This window comes from Xyrauchen texanus, chromosome 1 (genome assembly GCF_025860055.1).
Source record: "Xyrauchen texanus isolate HMW12.3.18 chromosome 1, RBS_HiC_50CHRs, whole genome shotgun sequence".
Classification (NCBI taxonomy): Eukaryota; Metazoa; Chordata; class Actinopteri; order Cypriniformes; family Catostomidae; genus Xyrauchen; species Xyrauchen texanus.
This window is the reverse complement of record NC_068276.1, coordinates 10,196,303-10,217,975: the sequence shown is the minus strand read 5'-3', so window position 1 is coordinate 10,217,975 and position 21,673 is coordinate 10,196,303. Positions and strand designations below refer to the sequence as shown.

At 41.6% G+C, this 21,673-nt stretch overlaps 1 protein-coding gene across 1 annotated transcript in view; it reads right to left on the bottom strand.

Annotated features, from left to right (window-relative positions):
* The window catches only part of adamts17 (ADAM metallopeptidase with thrombospondin type 1 motif, 17), a 273,229-nt gene that overhangs the window by 45,107 nt on the left and 206,449 nt on the right, over positions 1–21,673 (bottom strand). The window contains exons 19-20 of the mRNA XM_052129527.1: positions 21,532–21,667; positions 1,111–1,315 (exon numbers count right to left, since the gene is read on the bottom strand). Of these exons, the coding sequence (XP_051985487.1) occupies positions 1,111–1,315; positions 21,532–21,667 (341 nt within the window). The remainder of the gene's footprint in view (positions 1–1,110; positions 1,316–21,531; positions 21,668–21,673) is intronic.

Sequence of the window (21,673 nt, the reverse complement as noted above, 5' to 3'; positions counted from 1 at the left end):
TTGTTAGAAAATTCCATGACTTCTCTAAAACATTCAGTGTTAACTTGTTTTTCCTTCACATTTCCAGGCCAGGAAAACAACATAAATTCCATGTTCCCCTGCCGTCATGGCAGTATCTGATGGTAGGATCTGATGGTAGGATCTGATGGTTCAAGCAGCATTGGTGCGCTGAACCGTAGGACGGGTCTTATGCCAAATGATATAGGTATCTTTTCGTTCATATTATTCCAATAATCTTGAGCCTTTCTGATACTAATTCATAGCCTGCACTCGAATGCTATTGGCTCATGCTTTAGTTATTCTTAAAGCTTATGATAGGAAATCACATATTTAGTCCTTTCAGTCCAGTGGTACAGTTATGCAAGACGTGTCTCTTTAAAAGGTTCATATTCTAAAATGTGTCCCTGAAAGTTAATCAAGGTTTCTTGCAACAAAAACAGTATTAGTTTCACACATTTTCATGAGGTCAAGGTTTGTCTGGTTAGCATGGTCTGGTTGGCCCCAATTTGTACATGCTGTAACTACAACATTCCGCTAAGAATTTCTTCATGGTCTTACAAAAAGTAGCCGATTTAAATGTTTGCATAAAACATCAGAAATATTTAACTTATATATATATATATATACAGAGAGAGAGAGAGAGAGAGAGAGAGAGAGAGAGAGAGAGAGAGAGAGAGAGATCCTTATGGATTTAAAACCCAAGATGTTCTGCATGTAACTGTGTACACCCTGACGAAACAAAATTTATTGCAAGCTAAATGTAAATCACAAATATTATTAGGAGAGCTTTTTCTTGGTATTATACCTCCTTGGTTCTGGCTTTCATGCGTGGACTTGTTTTTAAAATTTCAATTGGTATTATTAGTTGACTGCCATGTAACGTATGATTGAGGCATACATCATCTTATTCATTATGAAACTGTGTTTTCTTAATGGCATGAATCGCACTGAAGGCCTAGATTTAAAATGTGCAGGCCGCAGCTGATATACAGTATATATATTAGATTCCAATTTTCTTCTACTTCTACTATTTTCCATTATATATGGTAAGCCCTTGAAATCAATTCTTGAGCATTGTGTGATACTTGGATTTGGGCCTGATGGACAAACCTTGGACCACTCGGAGGCCTCCCACACAGTGAGGCAGTGTCGACCCTCACAGAGCTGTATATTGGCTGGTTTGGAGCTGATACAGTACAGGTCTCTGGTGGGAATGTAAGTGCCATTTTGCAGTTGGTAAACACAGCCAACTTCCCTTTGTTGCAGACCTTTACCACAAGTTACTGAACACTGCCCCCAGTCAGCAGTTACCCACCTGAAAGAGAGAGAGAGAGAAAGAGAGAGAGAGAGATTTAGCTTTATATTTTTAGAATAACAACTTTATTTCATCAAATAAAAAATTATATATATATATATATATATATATATATATATATATATATATATATATATATATATATATATATACACACACACACACATACATGTACAGTGCATACACTACCGGTTAAAAGTTTTGAAACACTCGTTCTTTATTATATTATTTTTCACATTTTAGAATAATAGTAAAGTCATCAAAAATAATTTCAAACATTTAAGCATACGCCTTCAGATTCAACAGTTCCTGTTTTACTGTTACGAAAGACAAACATAGATCTTCATCCAGGACTGAATCAATTATTTCATTATAAACCCATTGATGTAAAAAAACAAAAAATTCTCAAAGTCTTTCATCATTTGAAATGGATTTAAAACTCTTGCTCTTATCAAAAACATACAGAGTAAAAAAAACTCTGTGTATCTCGCCTGTGTATCGTTACATTACGCGCAGAAAAATGAATCATTTAAATCAAACCTCACTGTCGGGGGCGTGTACATTAGCCTTGATCGCTTCAGCACATTACCGTATGAATGGCGCGCTCTGCTGGTGGGAGTGATCACATTAGCTGTAATGAGCTAAGCCAGTAAAAACTGTACATCGCTTTGTTTCATACAGATTACATTGCAGGAGAACATTTGTTTTAAATTTGAATTGTTTTATTTAAAAGTAGACATTTTAAGATTTCTTTAGACATATGTTTCATGTTTGTGTGATAAGTATTTGCGGAGTTTGTTAATTTTTGTGACGTGTTTCAGAAATATGCTCGTGAACACAGAGACAGCTGAAAGCTCACCCTTTTTATTTTCTTTATTTTACAAAAGCACAAGATTTTGTTGTTATTGTGAGTGTACACAAATAAAATAAGATCCTTATTACCGTAATTTCCGGACTATTGAGCGCACCTGAATATAAGCCGCACCCACTGATTTTTAAATAAAATATTATTTTGAACATAAATAAGCCGCACCTGTCTATAAGCCGCAGGTGCCTACCGGTACATTGAAACAAATGAACTTTACTCAGGCTTTAACGAAACACGGCTTGTAACAAAAATAAACAGGCTTTAACGAAACACGGTGTGGCAGCGGGGGCGTGGTCAAGCGCCCGTCCGGGAGAGAAAAGCGGTAAGGGGGCTTACACATGAGCTAAATTATGTCTAACACCGGTGTCTAATTTCAGTAAGCATGGGGAGAGCGGCATAAAAAGGCAGCAGCCACAGAGCTGAGAGAGTCACACACGTCAGTCTAGTGTTGGCACATAGAAGAATTGAGAAACTTTATAAAATTGATTGTAAAGATTGCTGTGGCCATTAAAAGCCTTACCTGGAACGGCAAGTGCCCTGCTGAAAACTGTCACACTGGTACCCGTGTGACAGTTTTCCCAAGGACGACACGTGAAGCAGGGCACTTGAAATTAGACACCGGTGTTAGACATAATTTAGCGCAGGTGTAAGCGCCCTTACAGCTTTTCTCTCCCAGACGGGCGCTTGACCACGCCCCCGCTGCCACACACGGCTTGTAATAAAACATTTGCAGTAAACAGTAGCCTACCAAGAAAGTCATTGGTCACTATCTTGCTCGTCCTGTGCACTGAAACCACTGAAGTCATCTCCTTCGGTGTCGGAGTTGAGTCAATTCCTCACGCTGCTGTTTCCAACGTCTTATCATCGACTCATTAAGACCAAGCTCCCGTGCAGCAGCTCTATTTCCTTTCCAGCAGCCAGATCAATCGCCTTCAACTTGAAAGCAGCATCATATGCGTTTCTCCATGTCTTTGCCATGGTGAGGGTAACAAAATTACTACCGTAATCAGAATGATGGGAAGTTTGAGCCCGCTAGATTTATTCTAAACAGTAAACAAAAAAGTTGTTTTGACCTTAACCCGTTCGGCAATTTCAATTGGTCTAATGAAAGCTTCACGCCGCCAAAAAACTGAGCACGTCACAGAATGTTTTTTAAAAAAAACATTTTATATAAAATTTGAAAGCGGGAAAAATCCATATATTAGCCGCGTCATTGTATAAGCCGCGAGGTTCAAAGCGTGGGAAAAAAGTTGCGGCTTATAGTCCGGAAATTACGGTAGTCTCTAATGATGTCTCACACTTATCTGTATACCCCAAAATGATGGAGTATTTTAAGTTGTTTCTGCTGTAATGACAAAAATATCGCGCCGGCCCCAGAGGGTTAATGGCCTTTTTTTGTGCCGCACGCTATGCCTCTCTCCACAGACTGCGACATGAGGCGCTGCATAGTAGAGCTGCAGATGTGGTTATTTCAATGACTGCAATGGAGAACGTCCTGGTTACTTCCGTAACCTCCGTTCCCTGATGGAGGGAACGAGACTTTTGTCGATGTAGTGACACTAGGTGTCACTCTTGAGAGTGTGAGATACCTCTGATATTTGATAAAAGGCCAATGGCAATTGGCGAGTGGTATTTGCATGGTATTTGAAATATGTCACATGGTCTTGCCGAGTCTAGTCAGAAGTATGTCATATGGAGAAGTCCCATGGTAGGAAGAGGGAAGAGGTTCTATGAGCATGGAGACTGGGGCAGAGGGGCCTCTGCCCAATGAAGACGCAGTTTGCCAGCAAGGAAAATTTTTCTCAGCAAACTCATCTGCCGCAGGGCTAGGAGGAAATCAACCAGGGAACACATTTGTGAACACTACTGGGAATCAACAATGCACATCTTCAACTCAAGGGAAATGAAACGTGCTAGGCACAAGCTATATACCCAGCTGGTCAACCCAGACTTACCCATTCAGTCCTGTTAAGACACGGAACGAGACCGACTCAACCCGGAGATTGTAGAATCTTGCAAAGTTGTTGGGTGTAGCCCAGCCCGCTGCTCTGCAAATGTCAGCTAGAAAGGCGCCACTGGTCAGAGCCCAGGAGGCTGCCACACTCCTGGTGGAATGGGCTCGCAGCCCAGCATGGGGTGGCACACGCTGAGCCTGGTAGGAAACAATATGGCGTTGATGATCCATTGGGCGATCCTCTGTTTGGAGACAGCACTTCCTTTCTGCTGTCCCCCAAAGCAGATGAAGAGCTGCTCGGAGATCTTAAAGTTAATCTATCCAAATAGATGCGTAAAGCATGCACCAGACACAGCAGTGCTAAGGCTGGGTCTGCCTCCTCCTGGGGCAGCGCTTGCTGGTTTGCCACTTGGTCCCTGAACGGGGTCATGGGAACCTTGGGCACATAGCCCGGTCGGGGTCTCAGGATCACGTGAGAGTAGCCCAGACTGAATTCCAGGCGCGTTTCACAGACAGAGAACACTTGCAGGTCCCCAACCCTCTTAATGGAGGTGAGTGCCGTCAGGAGGGCAGTCTTAAAGGAGAGTGCCTTAAGCGCTACTGACTTTAAGGGCTCAAAGGGAGCCCCACACAGGCCTTGCAGGACTACGGAGAGGTCCCATGAGGGAACGAGGCATGGCCTGGAGGGATTCAACCTGCTAGTGCCTCTCAGGAATGGGTCGTGCTTCCCTAAGGACTTGCCGTCCTCTGTGTCATGGTGTGCAGCTATGGCAGCTACATACACCTTCAAGGTGGAGGGGGACAACCGTCCCTCCAACCTCTCCTGCAGAAAGGAAAGCACTGAGCCATCTGCGCATCTCTGGGGTCTTTGTGTCGGGAAGAACATCACTAACAGTTGCCTCATAGAGGGGGTCCTAGCCTGAGTGATGGTGTCTACCATGGCAGGTGGTAGGCCAACGAGGTCTTCCACATCCCGTCCAGGGGCCAGACATGGAGGTTCCAGAGGTATGGTTGTGGGTGCCAAATGGTGTCCCGTCCCTGAGAAATAAGGTCATTCTTGAGGGGAATTTGCCAGGGAGGGGCTGATTCGAGGAGCGTGAGGTCTGAGAACCAAGAACCAAGGGAGCCACTAGGGTGACCTGCTCCTCGTCCTCCCTGACATTGCAGAGGATCTGTGCAAGCAGGCTCAATTGGGGGAACCCAGACTGGTGTAGTCCAGGTGGCCAGCTGTTTGCCAACATGTCTATACCGAGGGGAGCCTCGGTCAGGGCGTACCAGAGCGGGCAATGGGAGGATTCTGGGGAGGTGAACATGTCTACCTGTGCCTGCCCGTATTGACTCCAGATTAGCTGAACCACCTGAGGTTGGAGTCTCTACTCTCCTTTGCGGGTGATATGTCGTTACAGCGTGTCTGCCGTGGTATTGAGGTTGCCCGCGATGTGAGTGGTTCGCAGCAACTTTAGGTGGCTGCTGACTCCAGAGGAGGACACGGCGGGCGAGTTGTGACATGCGAGGGGAGCGTAACCCACCTTGGCGGTTGATATACGTTACCGTCGCCATGTTTTCGGTTCAAAGAAACACGTGCTTGCCTTGGATCAATGGCCAGAACCTCCGCAGGGCAGTATTGCCAATAACTCGTGGCAGTTGATGTGCCAATACTGGTACACCTGACCCTCGAATGCAAACTGCAGGTAGGGTCTGTGTCGAGGTAGAATCGAGACGTGGATGTACGTGTCTTTCAGGTCTACCACCATGAACCAATCTTGATGCCAAATGTTGGCTAGAATGTGCCTTAGCGTCAGCATCTTGAATGGGAGTCTCTGTAAAGCCCGGTTCAGAACCCGTAAGTCCAAGATTGGCCGCAACTCACAGTCTTTTTCGATAAAATGTAGTAGGGGCTGTAAAACCCTCTCTTCCTCTCAGCTAGAGGGACAGGCTCTATCGCATGCTTCCATAGAAGGGTGGCGATTATCGCACGCAAGGTGACGGCGTTCTCGCCTTTCACCATGGTGAAGTTGATGCGGGCAAACCTGGGCAGGCGACTGGTGAACAGAATCGTGTAGCTGAGTTGGACGGTCCGTGTCAGCAATCGCGACGGGTTGGAAAGCGTGAGCCATGAGTCCAAGCTCCGGGCGAGGGAGACCAGATTAACAATTTCGTCGGCTGTACCGCCGGGTGGGGCCTCGTGGGGGGGCAGAGCCAGGGAGGCCACATTGACTGGATTTGAGCCCTTTGGCGGTGCAGAGGCGAGAGACATCGAAGCACTTACCTGACTCCTGATACTCACTGGCGGATCGGTCGAGGAGGTGCTTCGTCCCTGTGGTCCGTCGAAACCATCCGGGATTGAGTATGTTTGTGCCACAGCTTTTTGCGCAGGGGCGGGGAGACTGCCACCAGGGTGCTGGACCTGCCGAAGAGAGATAGAAGGTCGGGTGACGTCCGAACACACCGGTTATGTGACTGAGGAAACTGCTCTTTTGTTGAATGTTTGGGTACCGCAGCTACTGAAGCATGTGAAATTTAAAGGAAACAAAAGATTCTCCTCTTGGCCCACCACCATGGAGTGGTCTGCTTATCAGCTCCAAGGCAGTGGATCCTCACGTCCCTGGGTCGCCCGTCTCAGGGGCGCTTCGAAGTTTTATTCTTGAGACGGGTGGCATCAGATACCGGGGTGGGGCCACAGGGGCAGACCGAGACGGAGACATGACATGAGCCTACAGACCTTGGACGGGGGCTTCAGGCACCCGCGCCAGGTGGCGGCGCTTCACGGGCATAGTTGCACCTCCTTATCCACTGGGGGTAACTCCTAGTAACCCCTGGCCCCTCCACTATCAAGGGTAGTGAGAGCGGGGGAGCTGAGAGATCGGGACCAGGCAGTGAAAGGTGCCTCCCACGAACTTGTCAGCTCCTCGTGCACTTCCGGGAAGCAACGCACTGGGGCGGGGCATGGCTGAGAGCGGCGCTGCGAGCCCAGATACCAATAGTCAAGCCGCAAGGGTTCAGGGGAGAGCGGAGGGTTCCACTCTAGCCCGACACCCAAGGGGGGAAGCCCAGGGTAGGTTTCCGCATCAGACAGGATGAGCCCGCTCTCCGATGCTGCACTCAAGAGCTCATCGCCTGCATGGGCAACGAATAAGAGGTCAAACTCGCCCTGGGACGAGCCGGTGCACTCATCTGAGTGCCTAACCTGAGCAAATGAGCAAGCCGGGGCATGGGAGGTCCGCAGAGATTTAACTGGCGGAGGTGGTCCCATTGTGGTCCCCAAATCACCCCAGTGCTCGCCACGCTGGCCTCATACCCGTAGGTAGAAAGACTGAGGCAGGGAGCCGTTTCTTACGAAAGCAAGCCGCGACCGCAACTTTGCCATGGTCATGCACATCCCCCTCCTTTATACCCGTATGTCTGGGGAAGGGCATGCAAATACCACTCGCCAATTCCCATTGGCCTTTTATCAAAGATCAGAGGTGTCTCAGGCTCTCAAGTGTAACCCCTAGTTTCAATAAATCGATACAACTTCGAGTGAGTGACAGATAGGGAAATACAGTGAGCAGTGATATAGATGGGTGGCAGAGATAAGGACTGATTTAACAGAGTACAGTCCATGGCATTTGATCTGTGATGCAATGAACAAAATAAATAAATACAAATAATGAAACAGAAATAAATGGACACACTGGCTGCAAGCAGTTGTAGCATCCCCTGATGTTGTAGATATAGCCAGAGTTTGTTTCATCATGTTGAGCAAACACACATGCAGAGTGGCACACTCGGTCAACCAATACATTCGAATGTTACTACGGAGACTGCTGTTTAAAATTGATTACCGAGGTGGCTAGCATGACAAAAACATAAAGGTGGGTATGTAGCCAATGTACTAGAAACTAGTTTGTTTCGCACGGGACCTGACAACTGGTAAAATCACACATGTAGGCATCTGTAGTCTCTTGTGGTTCATGCCGTTTTGTCAACTTAAACTGGTCCTTGATTATTTAAATGTAACTTTTCAAATAGTCGGAATTTTTTTTTTTGTTATTGTTAAACAGACTGCAACTCTGGAAAACAGATAAACAGCACCTATTTATTGTTTTTAAAATAGCTACTTAAATATGTTCTTTCTCAGTTTTTTCCACACTAAAATGAACAATTAAATATTAAGTTATTTTTGAGCAAAGAAATGTTTAGTTTACAATTTAATTATAGATTGGGTGACCAGACAGCCTGGTTTATTACACAGGACATTCCTGGTCACTGTCTCTGTGTGTATTATTTCTTTAGATAAAACTAAATTGAAAAGGACAAATAGAAAATTAAGCAGAAATAAAAAACTAAATTGAAATTCGATACTACAATATACTATAACTATAATAACTCGATTTTAATGACTAATGCAGCTTTCACTTTCTTAATCTATGTTTGAGTGGAGGGGAAAAAGCAACAAATAACTAACTGAAATGTCAACAAAACACAATAAGAAGTGTGTTGATGGACTGCTTTGTCTTCATACACCTAAAGAATATGCTTTCATTCTGAAACCACAAGTTTGTTCAGCAGGAAACTAATAAAATATAGAGGTGTTTTTGCGACTTTTATATTGACAATTGTGTTTTCTGAGTTGTGAAAGTTAAAATAAGCTTAAAATATTGATGTTGAGTTAAGTTTACGGTTACAATTTGAATTCAGATTCATAAACAGGTTAAATCGGACTCGACTCAGACTCGGCCTGTTATGGACTCATCCCCTTTTGGACTTGGACTCGACCCGGACTCGATTGTTTAAAGACTCGGACTTGACTCAGACTTGACTAAGGTGCACTCAAACAAAACACTATTATCTAGAATAGATCTTTAGGGCACCCAATATGTATAAAAAAAAACATCTATTTAACCTCTATCTTGTGTATTCTGGGTTGCTAGATTGTTTTGGGAGTCTCTGTTGCTCAGTCAAGCCTGCCAGCCAGTTCAGTTAATTATTTTTTGTCTTAGTTTGTTATCTTGCCTAGATTTATCCAGACGGATATCTATCACCCAGTGATATTTTTTCTCCAATTATCCTGTGGATGGTTTATCTGTCTCCCTGTGGATTATTCTCAACTATTATCACTGTCTGCTGGTCTTCATTGTTGCCTGGGTGTCCTCCATCATCCCATCCACCATTGCAACCTGTTGTTGCATATTATATTCATCATTGCTATTTTGCTGTGTGTGTTCAATAAAGACATCATTGTATGTCCCTCCTGTGTTTGAGTCCTCAATCTACACCCATCCTGACAAAATAAATGTTAATGCCAATTTTTTAATAATCTAGTCATTTTATTATGTACTTTGTATATGAAAATTACTTCCTCTTATATAATATATCAATATATGATATATCTGGCTCAAGGGGCAGAGTAGTGGGATGTTCAGGAGTTGGAGCCAGCGGAGAAACCAGAGACTCAGGGGGCGGAGCAGCCAGAGACTCAGGGGACAGAGCTGATGGAACAGAGGGAAGCTCAAGGGTGGAGCTGGCAGAGCAGTGGGAGGTTCAGGAGGTGTGGCCAGCAGAGCAGTAGTAGACTCAGGGGGCAGAGCAGCATGAGGCTCAGTGTGTAGAGCCACTTGAAACTCAAGGGTTGAGACCACCGTGACCACCGAAGATGGGAATATGGAGGTTGAGAACACCGGGACTACAGTAGTTGGGGTCATCGAATCTGGATGCACCAAGGTTGGGACATTTTTCCTCCTCCTCCTCCTCTTAGAGCCCATTGCCTCAGGTGAGGAAGCGCTGGATGCAGTAAGAGGGGTAATGTCAAACCCCAAAGTGTAGAAGAATAGCATGATCCTCAAGGCATAATCAATAATTCTACCAAGGAGAGTTCACACGTCACAGGATTTCACAGGCTCGTTGAGTCCAAAACAGTAGACGTTGTTAAATGCAACATCTCCCCAATTGAGGGCATGGGTGAGCTTGCAGAACTGCTCTGTGTATTGCTCGATGGTATTGATTCCTTGCCTTAGAGAGAGCAGTTCCATAGCTGCTAGATCCATATGGTTTTGTGTCAGTTGTTCTGTAATGTTCTGAGAGTGATGAGACGATAAGTGCAGATCTAAGTGCAGCCTTTTAATACAGAAACTCGAGATTGTCTATGCCAAAAGGCACTATTAAGTCAAAAGAACTCTGCGAGAACCAACGTCAAAAAACTCTCACACAGAAGTGCATCTCAACCTGAGACAACACACCCTACTGAGCAAGGACCATAAAACACAAATTTCACTCACATCTGCCCCCGCTCCCTCACCTCATGTCACTTTAAGGACACCAAAAATTAAGTTATGACTTATCCTGTTCTGCAATGTAAAAGGTTTTCTGATCATACGTGTTTAGTATCATTCAAGAGGTCTCTGTGCAACTGGTAAAACGGTCTCATTCCCTTTCAGCAAAGGCAAATCACAAGTAAGATTTAAGATCTTAGTAAAATACTGTATTCTATAGCCACGCTATAGGTGCCTCCATTGGACCAATAGGTGGACTCTACAGAACAAGGAATCAAAATAAACAAGAATACAAACACTACAGCCTTAAAAGGAAAACGACCGACAAAGAACACAGGAAAACCAAGGGATAAATACACAAGGGGCCAATGAGAAAACGAGGAAAACCTTAAACTAATAACCACAAGAATCAATAAATAAAGACAACGAAAAGAAGTACAAAACCCATAATAAAACAAGATCAGAAAACAATAAACATACATGGCGACCTCTAGTGCCCACCAGGGAAAACCTTACAGCAGACTTGCTTTTGAATCTCCAGAAACAGCTCAGACATTTATTGAAATGCATCATACACAAGGCCAAGATTTTGTACAAAACAATACGAGGACAAGCGCTTAGGTAGGCCACTGTAGTTTGCACAGGTAACACTGTCATTTTGCTGCCTGACTGAAATGTTTGTAGAGGGCAGGATCATTTTTCAATACAGCTTTGACAGATCTAAAACTTGACACTAAAACTCTTTGGATGATGCAGTCAATATGGGACAGCATTACATACTTCAACATCTAGACAGACCAGGGACATATGCAAGAATAATTTTTGTGGACTTCAGTTCGGCTTTTAATGCCATCAACCCGCTCTCCTATGGACTAAATTAACCCAGCTCCACCTCTATCAGTCAGTGGATCACCAGCTTTCTGACAGACAGGCAGCAGCTAGTGAAAATGGGAAATTTCACCTCCATGCACAATCACATGTACAATCAGCAGGGATGTGTACTCTCCCCACTACTCTTCTCCCTCTACACAAATGACCGCACTGCCTGTTAAGCTCCTGATGTTCACAGATGACACTACTGTCATCGGTCTCATCCAAGATGACAATGAGTCTGCAGAAGGGAGGGTGAACAGCTAGCTGTCTGGTGCCATAAAACAACCTGGAGCTGAACATTGGACTTTAGGAGGAACACCCCAGCATTAACCCCACTCACCATTCTAAACAGCACTGTGGCTGAAATGGAGTCATTCAGTTTGCTGGGCACTACTATCTCAGGGCCCGAAGTGGGAGACCTACACAGACTCAATTTTGAAAAAGGCCCAGCAGGGGATGTACTTCCTTCGCCAGCTGAGGAAGTTCAACCTGCCACATGCGCTGCTGATAGTTATATTCAGCAGTTATTGAGTCTGTCCTCTGCACTTCTATAACTGTCTGGTATAGTTCAGCTACTAAGACATCAAAAGACCTCAAAGGATAATTTGCTCCCCTACCCACCTGCTAGAATTGTACACATCCAGAGTGATGAAAAGGGTTGGTAAAATCACTCTTGAACCCATTCACCAAGCACACTTCCTTTTTTAACAGTTACCCTCTGGCCAGTGCTACAGAGCATTGAGCACCAGAACAGCCAGGCACAGGAACAGTTTTTTCCCTCAGGCCATCCACCTCATGAACTGCCTCCAAATACTTTTCCTTTTGTCAACACAACCATGTGCAATATTCAATCCATTCATTCCTACTTATATCTATATTTCATTTAGATTTGTAAACATATCCTACCTCTTCTTCAATACATTACATCACCTGCACATAACTGTATATCTATATAGATTATTTTTGAACAACATTATTTCTCTATTGTATATTTCTCTTTTTATTTATCTGTTGATCTTATTATTATTTTTTGTCACTATATGTTTGTATATATGTTTAAATGTATATGTTTGTATGTACTGTATATATATGGTTGCATTCTCTTTGAACTGGAAGCTTCTGCCACCATGACAAAATGCTTGTGTGTGTAAGCATACTTTGCAATAAAGCTCATTCTGACACAACCCATCTGTTGTCCAAGACCTGGCCAATATAGCACAATTGAAAGTCAGCACATCATTTAAGCTCGATTCTGTTCTTGCATGATGTGCTGTACAATGTGTCAAGTTAATACATGAAAATTCTTTGAAATGGTTTATTGCCCCCAGTTCTCTCATCGTATCACTAACTTTGAGGTCCAGTTGATGCGCTGAGCAATGCCAATCTATCACTTTTGGGATGAGTGACTGAATTCTTGTTGACACCCCAGACTTGTGGTCGAGCATAACTAATGTGCCATCACATGAGAGCCCTATGAGTCAGTAATGGACTTCTCTCATGTAATAGTTGACTGACAATTCCTTGAGAGCTTAGATCTTCTAGTTCCACAAGTTCAACAAAAATGTTTTCACGCAACACCATGCCAGGCAGCTAAATTATGTAAATGATCAAATTACTCTTTCCGCTTAAGCAAGTTGCTTACACCAATCTTAGGAGCACAATAAACAATCTTTTAAATAATTTATTTTTCATTTCAAGTGAAATATGTCTAGACCATTTAACTCCTAGCAATCAATGTCACTCTCAAAGCCATACTGTACAATAGTCTGTGATGCTTCGCTTCTTTGAACACTGTTGCAATAAGTCTTATTTTGCATTTTTGAGGATGCTAAGTGCTGCAGTGTGAGCCTTTGTCTGAGTGTGATCAAAAACTGTGAGTCCTCTGTTGTTTTTTAAGATATGTGGCAGATGCTACAGAGCAGGTCATTTACTCTTTGGCTACTTTCGTCCCCACTGATTTTTCGGGACCCAAGCATCCAACCTTTTTCCAAATAGCGCAACCCAGATGCAACCCCTACATGGCAAGCCATAGATATAATGTCTTTTTTACTTTAAATTTAGATTCAGTTCAGATTGCATCTTTGTTCTTTGACATTAAATGTAAAAGATGTAAAATGACCGTTTGTAAAAATAAATCCATCTCCACACTTGATCACTATTCATGATAGTAAGAACAACAAACAATCTGCATAACTCTACAGTAATTCTAGGTAAAATTGGGCCAGCAGCTGATTAGCAAAACAATTTCAACACAATAATATTAGCTAGCAGCTTAGCAGAGGCCTACAGCCGTGCACTGTCTGTATACTGTAGCTACAACATAAAACTCCACATTTGAACTCTCGGTAGCAGATAAATCCACAAAAAAATCAAGCATACTTACAGGTTGTGATTCTGAAGTGCCAGATTGCCCCAACAAACTGCACCATCTTTCCGGAGTAATCATCTTGAAAATACGGCATTGGTTGTGGTTGTACTGCTGAGGAATACTGCTAAAAATACATTGTAACCACCGATACTTCAATTCGTCTGCCTTTGGAAGTCCAAACAGGTTTTGCTTTCGCAGCGAAGAAAACAGTGTCTTCTCGACATGGTGACAACACTAACCCAACTCATCCTGACCTCGGCTATAATTATGTTTATTTGAGGGCAGGCCAAAGTATTATTATATAGAATTATGCAAATGTGTTGCATAGTAACGTAGATACTTTACAGAAGAAATGGCTGGACTAAAATCCAGCCGTTGCTTGTAATTCTTGAGCAGTGTTGCCTGTGGGAGAGAATAACTCCCTTTTGTGTGGACTTTGTGCTTTGAAACTTTGCAGACCTTTTACATGCACAAAGAGCTATATTACACACTAAAGGAAAGGCAAAATCCCCCCGAAAATGATAGAGCCTCTTTAAACAACTTTACAGCTCAAATAATACATGAGTTTTAACAGAACAATTAATGCAAGTGCTTTTATAAAACTTGAAGCAGAAATTATATTATCACATTTCTGTGTTTAAACCCTCAAATTGGCCATATTCACTCCAAGAAGTGCATCTCTCTCACCAAAATTTTTGCTTATTGTTTTTTTTATTTAAAGAGCAAATTTAAAAACAACAGAAATTGACCCAAATTGCTTTGTAGGACAAAATAACAAAATGACAGTGTGATTTAAAATAGATTGATTTAAATTTAAATATAAAACTTTATAAAATAAATAAAAACATTTAAATACAATATCATGTATTTATCCATTTCAAACTATTCAGTAACCTATTTAAAAGCTACAGAATAAAAATATGTTGTAATGAGGCGAAGGGTGTGGTCGAGCTGTGAGTGTGTGCGCCTGGTACTGAGCGGCCCAATCAGCAGGAGAGAGATAAGGAAAAGGAGTTGGGATTGCTGGAGGGAAAGAGAGAGAAACACATGTACCTGTGTGTGTCATCATGATGTTATGATCCAGTTAAGTTTTTTAAGTTGTAATTAAAGTCTTGTTGAGTGTCAATCTGGTTATTACTTCCTCCTTTACCGATGGACAAGAGGCTTGTCTGCCACATTGAAGATTTAAAAATGGTTAATGAAAAAGCAGACCTGATGAAGAGGAAAGGTCCTAATCTATGGAATAGTCTCTCTATCATAGAAAAGGCACGGACAAACTTAGATCTATAGATCAATGAGGAACCCTCAATAGAAGTTGAAGACCTGAGTGCTCTGGTGGGGGAGTAAGAGTGTAGAAGGTCATTGATATATTGGGGCGTGAGACCAGATAGTGCCTTGTAGACAAAATCCAAATTTTAAAATCGACCCTGAATTTCACATGAAGCCAGTGTAGAGATGCTAAACTGGGGAAATGTGATCCCTATTTCTTGAACCTGTTAAAAACCTAGCTGCTGTATTTTGAACTAGCTGTAGGCGTGATAACGCAGTTTGGGGCAGACCAATGTACAATGAGTTACAATAGTCTAACCTTGATGTAATAGGTGAGTGTATCACAATTTCCAAGTCTTTATGGAAAATAAAATGTTTTATTTTAGTGATAGATCTCGGGTGGAAAAAGCTACCCTTGAGAACAGCACTGATCTGCTTAGACTCCTCATGTGATCTTGTACATTCGATGACAGAGGACCTGTCCGGGCAACCAGGACCGTTAAGGACGACATGGAGGAACCTATCATCAGAACTTCAGTTTTGCTTTCATTTAATTGTAAGAAATGGTTAGCCAGCCAATGTTTAATATCTTTGAAGAAATTTAGGGAATTCTCAGATTAACATTTCTTATCTACTCACACTGGGGAATAAAATTGGGAATTGTTAGCATAACAGTGATAAGATATGCTAAATTTCTGAAAAATAGAGCTCAGAGGATACATATACAGGGAAAATAACAAGGGTCCAAAAATAGAAGAAAAGTTATCTAAATTTACAGAGAACATCCTTTCTTTTAGATAGGAGAAAAACCATTGGAGGGCCATACCCTGGATGCCAACCATACATTCTAGATGATTGAGAAGATTATAATGGTCGACAGGTGAACCTGAATCCATGGAGAGTAAAATATCATTAGTGACCTTCAACTATGCAGATTCAGTGCTGTGCAAGGGACTGAAACCAGACTGAAATGTATCTAAAATGTTTTTAGATAGGAGTAGAGCTGCAAATATACAACTCTCTCCAAAATCTTGAAAATAAAAAGACAGTTTAGAGATTGGTCAGTAATTGTTGTGTATTGCCAGATCCTTTAATCTGCTCAATTTTGTGAGTAAAGAAGTTAAAAAATGTTTCACAGGTCTCTTGGGTGGCGTCCAGAAAATATTTTTTAGTTGGGTTTAAAATAGAATCAATTGCTTTGAACAATAGCTTTGGAGGAACGAGTCAAAAATTTTTTTTGTGGTAATCAAAATTAGCCCACAAATGCTGTCAATTGAGCTTACTTGTATTGAACCTGGAACATTACTTTAAGTAAAGAGGCATATTAGTTCAGTGCTGAAACCAATAATAATCTCCTTCACAGCCAGCACTTAAAAGCTATTGGCTCACGCTAGACTCAGTCTTTACAGACATGAAAAGCAGTTCATTGGCTTTGAAAAGGAGAGACTTCAGTTAACGAAAAATACGAGTCAGTGTATGGAGGTGAACTTGAACGATTCGTTGACTTTTCAAAAAGGTCGATTTGTCCACAAACGAAACATCACTAAACAAGAGGTCCTTGCTGGAGTCATGAAACAAATCACTACAACATGCAGCTCTCAGGCGCGGATCACAGAAAAACGCACAATATGAAACACCTAGCGGCAACACAAGGTGGTGTTTATCCGATTAGAGAGCTTGTGAGTTGTGGCTACAGGTGCGGTCAACACTACACTTTGTGCTCCATTCACTCCCATTCAAACGCATCCTAATGCAGCAGAGTTGAAAAAATGTATGTTATCCATTATAGAGATGTGAGTGAGATGGATAAAAACACAGACTAAAAGTAACAAAACAGAGGATAAACAAACTTATTCAGTGTTAAGCAGCAGCGCTTAGTAAACAAGTTTTTAGTATCCCGGACCAGTGGTGTAGTCGGGGCCATACGCACGTACACAGGGGTGGTCACACAAGGCTTTGAGCACAATTAGATTTTTTCCAGACAATGCAACGAACTAGGATATGATGTCACGTGGAAAATGTGAGACATGAGAAATTTACTTTCAGCACATGTACAATCAGCACAGGTGCCCCCAAGGGATGTGTGCTCTCCCCACTACTCTTTTCCCTGTATACAAATGACTGCACTGCCAAGAACCCCTCTGTTAATCTTCTGAATTTTGCAAATGACACCACAGTCTTCGGCCTCATCCATAATGATGAGTCTGCATACAGATGGCCGTCTGGTGCAGTCTAAACAACCTGGAGCTGAACACGCTCAAAACGATGGAGATGATTGTGGACTTTAGGAGGAACACCCCAACACTGTCCCCCCTCACCATTCTAAACAGCACTGTGGCAGCAGTGGAGTCATTCAGGTTACTGGGCACTACCATCTCACAGGACCTGAAGTGGGAGACCCACATTGACTCCATTGTGAAAAAGGCCCAGCAGAGGTTGTACTTCCAGTTGAGGAAGTTCAACGTGCCATAGGCGCTGTTGATACTGTTCTACTCAGCAGTCATTGAGTCTGTCCTCTGCACTTCAGTAGTATTAAGTGGTTTGGTGCAGCTATGAAATCAGACATCAGAAGACTACAGAGGACAGTTCGGACTGCTGAGAGGATTACTGGTTGCCCCCTGCCCTCCCTTCAAGAACTGTACACTTCCAGAGTGAGGAAAAAGGCTGGAAAAATCACTCTGGACCCCACTCACCCTGCCCACAACCTTTTTAAACTGTTGCCTTCTGGCCGATGCTACAGATCTCTAAGCATTAACTATCAGGCACAGGCACAGTTTTTTTTCCCTCAGGCTATCCATCTGATGAACAGTTAAAACTTCCCCATTGAGCAATGATTATGTGCAATACACATTTTAGTCTTTTAATAGTTATCCAACACATCCTACCTCTTCTATCATTACATTCCCTTGCACTTTATATAACAGATTTGTATTTGCACTATATATATATATATATATATATATATATATATATATATATACATTCACCTAAAGGATTATTAGGAACACCATACTAATACTGTGTTTGACCCCCTTTCAGCCTTCAGAACTGCCTTAATTCTAAGTGGCATTGATTCAACAAGGTGCTGAAAGCATTCTTTAGAAATGTTGGCCCATATTGATAGGATAGCATCTTGCAGTTGATGGAGATTTGTGGGATGCACATCCAGGGCACGAAGCTCCCGTTCCACCACATCCCAAAGATGCTCTATTGGGTTGAGATCTGGTGACTGTGGGGGCCATTTTAGTACAGTGAACTCATTGTCATGTTCAAGAAACCAATTTGAAATGATTCGAGCTTTGTGACATGGTGCATTATCCTGCTGGAAGTAGCCATCAGAGGATGGGTACATGGTGGCCATAAAGGGATGGACATGGTCAGAAACAATGCTCAGGTAGGCCGTGGCATTTAAACGATGCCCAATTGGCACTAAGGGGCCTAAAGTGTGCCAAGAAAACATCCCCCACACCATTACACCACCACCACCAGCCTGCACAGTGGTAACAAGGCATGATGGATCCATGTTCTCATTCTGTTTTCGCCAAATTCTGACTCTACCATCTGAATGTCTCAACAGAAATCGAGACTCATCAGACCAGGCAACATTTTTCCAGTCTTCAACTGTCCAATTTTGGTAAGCTCTTGCAAATTGTAGCCTCTTTTTCCTATTTGTAGTGGAGATGAGTGGTACCCGGTGGGGTCTTCTGCTGTTGTAGCCCATCGGCCTCAAGGTTGTGCGTGTTGTGGCTTCACAAATGCTTTGCTGCATACCTCGGTTGTAACGAGTGGTTATTTCAGGCAACGTTGCTCTTCTATCAGCTTGAATCAGTCGGCCCATTCTCCTCTGACCTCTAGCATCAACAAGGCATTTTCACCCACAGGACTGCCGCATACTGGATGTTTTTCCCTTTTCACACCATTCTTTGTAAACCCTAGAAATGGTTGTGCGTGAAAATCCCAGTAACTGAGCAGATTGTGAAATACTCAGACCGGCCCGTCTGGCACCAACAACCATGCCACGCTCAAAATTGCTTAAATCACCTTTCTTTCCCATTCTGACATTCAGTTTGGAGTTCAGGAGATTGTCTTGACCAGGACCACACCCCTAAATGCATTGAAGCAACTGCCATGTGATTGGTTGATTAGATAACTGCATTAATGAGAAATTGAACAGATGTTCCTAATAATCCTTTAGGTGAGTGTATATATATATATATATATATATATATATATATATATATATATATATATATATATATATATATATATATATACACTTTTGTTTAATCTATATATATACTTTATTTTCTATTAAATTTTTAATTTCATTCTATTTTTATTTATTTATTTTGTATTATTTTTTTTATTATTATCATCTATAATATTGTCTTGTTGCAGTATTGTATTGTTGTGCACTGGAAGCACCTGCCACCAAGACAAATTCCTTGTATGTGTAAGCATACTTATAATAAAGCTGATTTTGCATCTTTTTTTCACCTAAAATAAAAGTTCATTGACACTGAAACTAACACTCTTTTTGAGTTCCATGGAAGATAGAAAGTCAGGCAGGTTTGGAACAACATAAAGGTGAGTAATGATGATAGAATGTTTGGTAACACTTTACAATAAGGTTCCATTCATTATTGCATTAGCTATCACGAACAAACAATGAACAATATTTTACAGCATTCTTCTTAGTTAATGTTAGTTCCTAAAAAACAAAGTTCATTATTAGTTCATAGTGCATGAACTAATGTTAACATATAAAATTTTTAATTTTAATGTATGTGAATAATATACTGTATGTTGGAAATAAATGAACCAAGATTAATACATTATATAAAGTAGCGTTTATTGTTAGTTCATGTTAACTTCTGTAGTTAACTACCATTAACAATTGAAACATTTTTGTAAAGCATTACCAAATATTTATTTTTGGGTGAATCATCTCTTTGGGAGTACAAGTCCATTCTCACCAGTTGCATTAAAAACGGCTGTTTAATATTGACAAAATGCATTGAAAATGTTAACAGATAAAATCCTGAGAACCTTGCTGCTAAATCAGTTTTGTTGTACAGTATATTCAAAACAGATATGCATATTAAAGTGAGTTAATATGTTTTCATTGTGTGTAATTTTTTTATGTTATAGTATTATTATTATGTATATTGTTACTTACTTATTAAAATTGACTGATTCACATGGCAGAGAAAATAATAAAAAAAAAAGAATCAAAAGAAAACTTCACTTTAATGAGAACCAGTGAGAGAGCTAAATATATATTCTTGGGTTTGGTTTTAATGAGAGAATATTACTTCAAAAGGCTCATGTTCCAGGGACAAACCGATATGATTTCAAAAGTGGTACAACTAATTGTCACTTGAACATCTCTGCGATGTATGTTCCTCCTTGAGGATAATAACCCAATGTTTTTCATGGCTTTCATCTATACAGAGAACATAAGATGTATTGTGTTTGGATGTATTTTTGTTCAGCCTGGAACAAGAGTTTGATTTAGAGAACATAGATTTGTTGCAATATTGTATCCAGAGTTCTTTGCTGTATCTACAGTAGTGCAATAAAAACCACTTGACTTGAAAGAAAGAGGAAATCCTGGCTCTGAAACTTAGTGAGCAGCCTTGCTGTCCACTGCCTAGATAGGCTGCTATCTTCAACATCAGCATCCTAACTGAAAAGGAACCTCTTCAATGATATGTACAGGTAGCAACTCTGTGCATCACACAAAGAGTCCTCCTTAAAATCGATAAGTCATGCAATAGCTGTGTGTAAAGAACAGACCAGAAATTTAACACACAAGATTTAAGTTATTGACTGAAAATCTTTTCCTCTGCTACAGCTCTGAAATCACATTCTCCATTCTGCATGTTGTATAAGACATTTTTTTAATCTGAATACAAACACCGTCACAAACCTCTATCATCTGGCTTCAGAAGGATAGAACATTTGTCCAGTATATAGATAGGATATGTGTCATATGAGCTACTTTAATAGTTATTTTATGATGAATAAAGTTTCTTTAAAAAAATTCATTTGGTGTTTCACCAAACAGTTAAAAGCATACAGGTTTGGAACAGCATGAGGGTGAACAAAAACACTTAAATTCACATAATAAAAATACAGAACAGCCACTGGACTTATGCCCAAAGTATACTTCGATTTTGATGTGAATTTTCAATGTCTTTATATTCCTTTATAATCTTTATATTCCTTCAGACTCAAGTTAAACAAATGCAGATATCTCCAGACCTCCTCACACACACGCTCTTGACACGTACATCTGCTGTTGTTGTTTTTACATTTGTCTCCTATTATTTACCAGTGATTACATCTTCTAGTGTTTCTTCATGACAGCAATGTCTCAAATGTGAGTGTTGCCACCTTGTGGATCCACTAATTTGTGCATATAATTCCAGGTGCATGTGCATTCTGCGCATTCAAAGACGCGTGGTTAGAAACATTTAGCTGCACGTGTTCAGTACTCGAGCACTCTGCTGATGACGAGATTTGTGTCATGCGTCCTGTCTGACCGAAGTACACTTTGGGCTTGAAAGTTAAACACTCTGTTTGAGGCCTATCTGTACTGATGATGTGTCTGATTGTTGTAGTTTATACCTGTATTGGCAGAGGTGGGTGTTGCACGGGCGGACTTGAGGTGGGGGTCTGTTCTCCACCTGACAGTTGCTGTCATTCACTTGTGTCATGGTCTTGTTAAGGATTCTCATGCACGAGACCACAGTCCTTCTCTCTCCTGAAA